This window comes from Lipotes vexillifer, unplaced genomic scaffold (genome assembly GCF_000442215.2).
Source record: "Lipotes vexillifer unplaced genomic scaffold, Lipotes_vexillifer_v1.1 scaffold297, whole genome shotgun sequence".
Taxonomy (NCBI): Eukaryota; Metazoa; Chordata; class Mammalia; order Artiodactyla; family Lipotidae; genus Lipotes; species Lipotes vexillifer.
The window spans coordinates 1,694,097-1,699,918 of NW_006772098.1; the positions used below are offsets into that span (position 1 = coordinate 1,694,097).

The 5,822-nt window shown below is 32.8% G+C and overlaps 1 protein-coding gene across 1 annotated transcript in view; it reads right to left on the bottom strand.

Moving 5' to 3' along the window:
- Window positions 1-5,110: 5,110 nt before the first annotated feature.
- The window catches only part of ARL5B (ARF like GTPase 5B), a 9,570-nt gene continuing 8,858 nt past the window's right edge, over window positions 5,111-5,822 (bottom strand). The window contains exon 5 of the mRNA XM_007447299.1: window positions 5,111-5,159. Coding sequence (XP_007447361.1) covers window positions 5,111-5,159 — 49 coding nt within the window. The remainder of the gene's footprint in view (window positions 5,160-5,822) is intronic.

Sequence of the window (5,822 nt, forward strand, 5' to 3'; positions counted from 1 at the left end):
AGCCCTGCTAGTGGTAAACAAGAGTAAAAGAAAACAAAATCTCCAAGGAATGCTATCTCTTAGTTGTGAATTTTGCATATTTCAAATACAGTTTGGGTGAAGGGGATTTTTATGGGACTGTGCAACATCCCACAGACTGGAGCAAAGCACCTTATATATGGACTGAAAAATGAGGTAATTTTTTAATTAAAATTTTACAAGTTTGTGCAAGAGAACATTTCCATTCTTCTAGAACTTTGTTTTCTATTCCAAAAGATATGCACAGCACATTTTATTATTTCTGCATTTCTAGGGAAGAAGGTAGATTACTGGTTTATAAAAATGCAAAAGGTGCCACTCTCTGACTACACTCCCAAATTCTAGAAACCTGATCAGTCTTCAGTCCTTTGGTCACATTAAAAATAATATAGGCCATCCAGTTCTATAGTAAAAGACTGAATTTTCTAGTAATTTTAAGTCCTTGAATGGGGGCAATTCAGTGTTTTCATTCAAATTTTCTATTGAAGATTTTTTATCTCATATTAATCTTTACTCTCAAGTTCTTTGACTTTTGTTTCTAGGTATGCCTCTAAATCTCCAATTAACATTTCCCAAACATTTCACTAGACCTTATACATTTAAAGCTGATTTTAGGTCTGCGGAACACAATATTTTTTCTACTTTAAATTTAAAACAAAGTAGCTGAAAAAAGACTTTTTTTATTGGCCTTCTCTATTTAGCTCTGGTTACCTGAAACTCTTAAAAAATACTTTTTGGGAAACTGGCTTTTAGATTTCAGCCTTCACAATAATGCTAAATGAATAAGGATGAGACATTACTGAAAAAAACTAACCTTGAATATAAACTACTTCCAGATTTATACAGACATTTGTAAAATATTGACATCCTCACTGCACTATCCTTTTCAGTACTGGAAAGTCAAACAGAACTGGGGCTTGGGGCAGCCTCTAAAGCCAATAAACTCTAAACAAACTAACCACTTGCATCCAGTTAGTAAAAGCCAGGAAAACAAGCAAGACATTTTCTAGAAGAGAGTATTTCCAATATACACTGGTGTTTTATAAGTAGATTAAATAGCATCTTCTTAGCAATATGGCTTATTTTCTTATTTGCATTGTCATTAACTATTAGCTCAATTTAAGTGGAGTAGCAGTTACTAGTTGATGCTTTGTTTTCTTATTTGTATTCATATACTAAATGAAATGATAATGAGGTGGGAATCAAATAATAGATAAAAATAAACGTAATTTCATATTACATGTCTTTCCCTCATTTGGTTGGGTTTTTTTGTTTTTTGTGTTTGTTTTTTAGTTTTTAGTAGTAGTGTATAAAGGTTCAGGATTTTAAAGCCAAAGGATGTGTTGGTGCTCTAGTTTAAGTTCCTCAGTATGGGAAAAATAGTAGGAAGGCCATGAACGATAGTAATTGTCTAAGGTAAAACAGGTCACGGCCAAATTAAGATTCAAACCTACTTCTTTAGACAGCCAGCACAATATTCTACTGGATACAAGTCATCATGCTGTATCTTGAAGTGACTTTACCCTGACAAAATATAAAAGATCCTTTAGAAGGGAACTAGATATGAAATGTTTTGGATCCAAAGCCATAGATGAAAAGTTAGGCTCATTAAGTTGGTTTTCAAAGATAAATGTCAATGGAATTCATCTATTCTAGGTATAATACCAGTACATTTTTTCTACTGGTATTGTTTTACATAGTTAAGAATTAAATGAGTGCTAGTCAGAGACAATTCCATTTATAATTTGTCCTAGGATACTACATCAAAAATATTTTTTAAAAAATAAAGCTATTATTGTTTTAAAATTTTCTTTGCCTTGTGACTCCCCATAACTCTTCAGAGAATAATGTTTACAGCACTGCCTATATCACTCACTGTTTCCATAGGAAAATAATTATTTTCTCTTTATGCTATAGGTAATGAAAGTTAATTTATGCTTAATCAAAATGACTACAGCTACAGAAGTAGCATCCATTTCAAAAATGATTTTTAACAATGAAATTTCAATCTATTATCATTCCTCTAATGAATATAGAATAAAATTATACCTTTAAGCATACTACCAAAGAACCTAAAAGCAAAACTTTGTATTTAATCGTGTTATTCAAGAGATTATAGATATATTATTTCAAATTTTAAGGAATTAAATTACACTAACAATACAAAATATGCAGTATGCTCCCATATAAAAGGGCTTATTAATTCTAAAAGAGTTCTCAGATGGGCTTCAATAAGAAAGATGGGTTTAAATAAGACGAATGCAACATGTTCAAAATTAAGAAAAATGCCTTGAACTTACAAGGGTAGCAGTTACATTTTAGTTATAACAAAAGGTTTGTTAAAATTTAGTTTCTTTATCTTCAAATTAAAAACAAAATGTAGAATAATCTCCTGAAAGTAACATGGGTGGATCCCCTGCTTTCCACCACTTAGAAACTTCGCTAGGCAATTGAGGGATTGATTGGGGAGGGTGAAAGCTGAACTATTTCATTGTTAAATTAATTACCTGCTAATATGACTTCTAAAGAACAGATATAATACAAAATTGAGAACTTATCTCAAAATATGAATAAAGGCACTCATCACAAATTTACATTTTTCATCAGACAATATCTTATAGCTGGTTGATTTTCAATAAATGTCAGAATCAATGCTTTAGTGCTAGGTACGTGCTTGAGTCAAAACATTCTCTTGGAGTAAAGGGTAATCAGTTTTCATATTACTGTAAGAGGAAATATCTAATGAGAACCTGTAAAATACTTTTTTAAAAAGTCTTACATGAATTTCCTAATTGAACTTTTCCCAATCGTTGGCACAAAACCTAGTTGGATGTTGATTTCATCTTCAACACACAGCTAACATAAATTATTTCTAATCCCAAAACAACAGTTTTTCAAAAAGGATTTAGAAAATAAAATAAATTGTATTTTAAAAATCAAATTGAAAACTTGAGTTTATACTAGTAGTTGACAAAATACAATCAACTATTAACACTTTCAATATAATGCTGATGCGGTAATATAAAAAAATAACCATATAATTTGACAGAAGAAAATGGAGCCAGCCAATCTTATTAGATACAAGAAAGATTTCATAATAAGAATACAGGAATATTAAATATGATTTTTCTCAGGACAGAATTCAGAGAATTATCCTCAGTATTCATGGCTGAACTATACAACCAAGATAGAAATTCTGGCAAAGTGTGCTATCATAATTTCTCCTGCCCCACCACCACATACACAACACAAAGCATCCATATTGATTCATGTCTGCTTTTCTCTCATGTTCTTGATTATGCATTGTATTAAAAACAAAATTTATCCTCTACCTGGTATAGAATCACTAAGAAAAAGGTTCAGAACAAGGTTAATGAACAAGTGCCTCCCAAAGCCCAGAAAGCTTTCCTCTGGTCATTTCCAGTTCCAGGGTGTGCTACCACTAAACAGAAATCAGAAAAATGCTACCACATTCAACTAAATTAATTAGACCAAATATAATAAATCAAGTATAACTGAAAACAGCAAAATTTAAACCAACTTACGATAAAAAATATTAAAATTAAAGTATCACTTTTGAACAGGTACTGATGTTCTTATGAACACTGAATCCTATTTTTGACCCAGATGAAAGAAAAATACTGCAAAAATAAAGTATTATTCTCTATGTATGTGTTTTATCCCTTTCATAATAGCAAAATCACACATTTGAAATAAAGAGGATCAAAATTACAATACCTGTCCTCCCTCTTAAGGTATGCACTATTTAGATTATTGTTCATATTAGACGACTGCCTTGAAAATGTTTTAATGCTATCCAATAAGTATACTTTTGATAGATTATGAGTTTTTAACTATTTAAAAATTTTTAAGTTGTTAGTGTATTAAACTTGAGTTTCATAGTAATATTCTAAAAGCCATGATTAAATTCAGCAGTTTCCTATTATCCAGCAAAAGATCTTAGAACATGAGGCATAATTATACAAATGTCAGTTGTTTCAAGCCTATTACACTACAACCTCTAACAAATTCAAGGAAAGCCATATGGTTTTTTAAGTAATATACTGCTGGTGATAGAAATGCTGTAATAGACACAATTTCAAATTCTAAGAAATAAAATGAACTGTATTCCTGCTTTAACTATTGCCCAAAGCAGGTGCAGTGCCCCTTGCAAATGGAATAGTTGAAATTTTTGCTGATAATAAAGTTGTTTGCAATTGATAGTAAAATATATTCCAAGTGTCTTGTTTTAATTTTAGTGCTGGTTTGCTTTAGTAACTTCCAATTGTTATATATGCATTGAATAAATGTGACATTCTTAAAAATACCAGATTTATTCAAAATATTTACTATCAAAGTTGGGCTTTGAAATAAATATTTTATTTTGATTCGTTTTTAACCAAAACTAATCCTGTGCTGCAGGCAGAAAAGTGAACTTAATTCTTTTAGATAAATAGCCTACTTAATTTCCATGCTAATAGAAACTTAAAATTGTTCCATGCCTTGCAATAATGTGGGGGAAATTAACTCATTTAAAGGCAGTTCTCATGATGTTTCATCCTCCCCCTTAAATATATATCTTCTAGGCATATTTCTTTCTCATTTACAATAAGTTCTGCCCAAAAGATAAGTAGTTTACAGAGGGAGCAAATATTTAGTGCTGGGTAAGTTTGCAAACAGTACCTGATAATTTCCACTACTGCTCTGTCAAGCCAGTAATTATCTGGTGGGGGGAGGGGACAGTCAAGAAATGAAAGAAACTGATCATTAAAGTTATTACAATACTTCAGAAAACATTAAACATGTTAAACATTTCCTACAAGGCGGTCGTTGAATAATTAGAATAAGCAGTCAGAAGAATTCTGTTGCTGAAAATAGTTATACATTATGTTCATCCAACTGAAGATTAGTGCATTAAAAAAAAAGTTAAGAAAAAATCTTTTATGTTCCAGTTCAGCTGCACTTGATTCAAGTGTTGCTCACAGAGGTTTGTGTTGTTATAAATTAAACATGCTGCTGCCTTAGCAGCCAAAGGTACTAGGAAAAATGTTCATGTCACAGAATAAATAGAGAGTCTCTTTCGAGCAAAAAGTTATCTCACACCAATCCGGGAGGTCATCCACTCTAGACCCTGGCATAACCTGAAACAAAAGACAAAAGTATTTTCAAAATGGAAAACTTTATACTTAAAAATGGAAAGTATACTTATTATTTTTAAGTCTTATGCAAAAGTCGGTACTACAATAATTATTCATACATTTAACTGCCAACTGTCAGGTAACACTATAATAAGTGTAAGATTATATAGACAAAATGATACTAATCAGTTGAGAATTGTAGGAAACTGCTTTAGTCTCATCATGAAGATACAGCTTTGGGGCTTTTGCCATTAAGACTATAACTATCCCACCCCTGCCTTAAGATTAACTAAACTGGGGGCGCGGGGTTTGGGGGTTTCTGCTCCCACTGGCGAGGTGTGCCTGGAATGGTGGATGTCGCACTGTGTGCTTGGTGGCTTGGTGGATGGATGCGGGAGAAAATGGTGGCCGCGTGGCTGAATGACCAGCCGGAGGTCTCCCACGCTGCAGCCACCTTGCCCAGATCAGGCCTCTGCTGATCCTGGTGTGATGCCGCCTCCCTGTTCCTCCTCCTTGGAAACTTGTGCAAAGAGCTACAGCCATTCCATGGCCAGAAGATGGAGGCACCAAGATTTGGACGCAGTATACATTTTTACACTGACACTTCTCTGTCTGGCCTGATTGCCCCCCCGCCTTTTTTTTTTTTTTGCGGTATGTGGGCCTCTC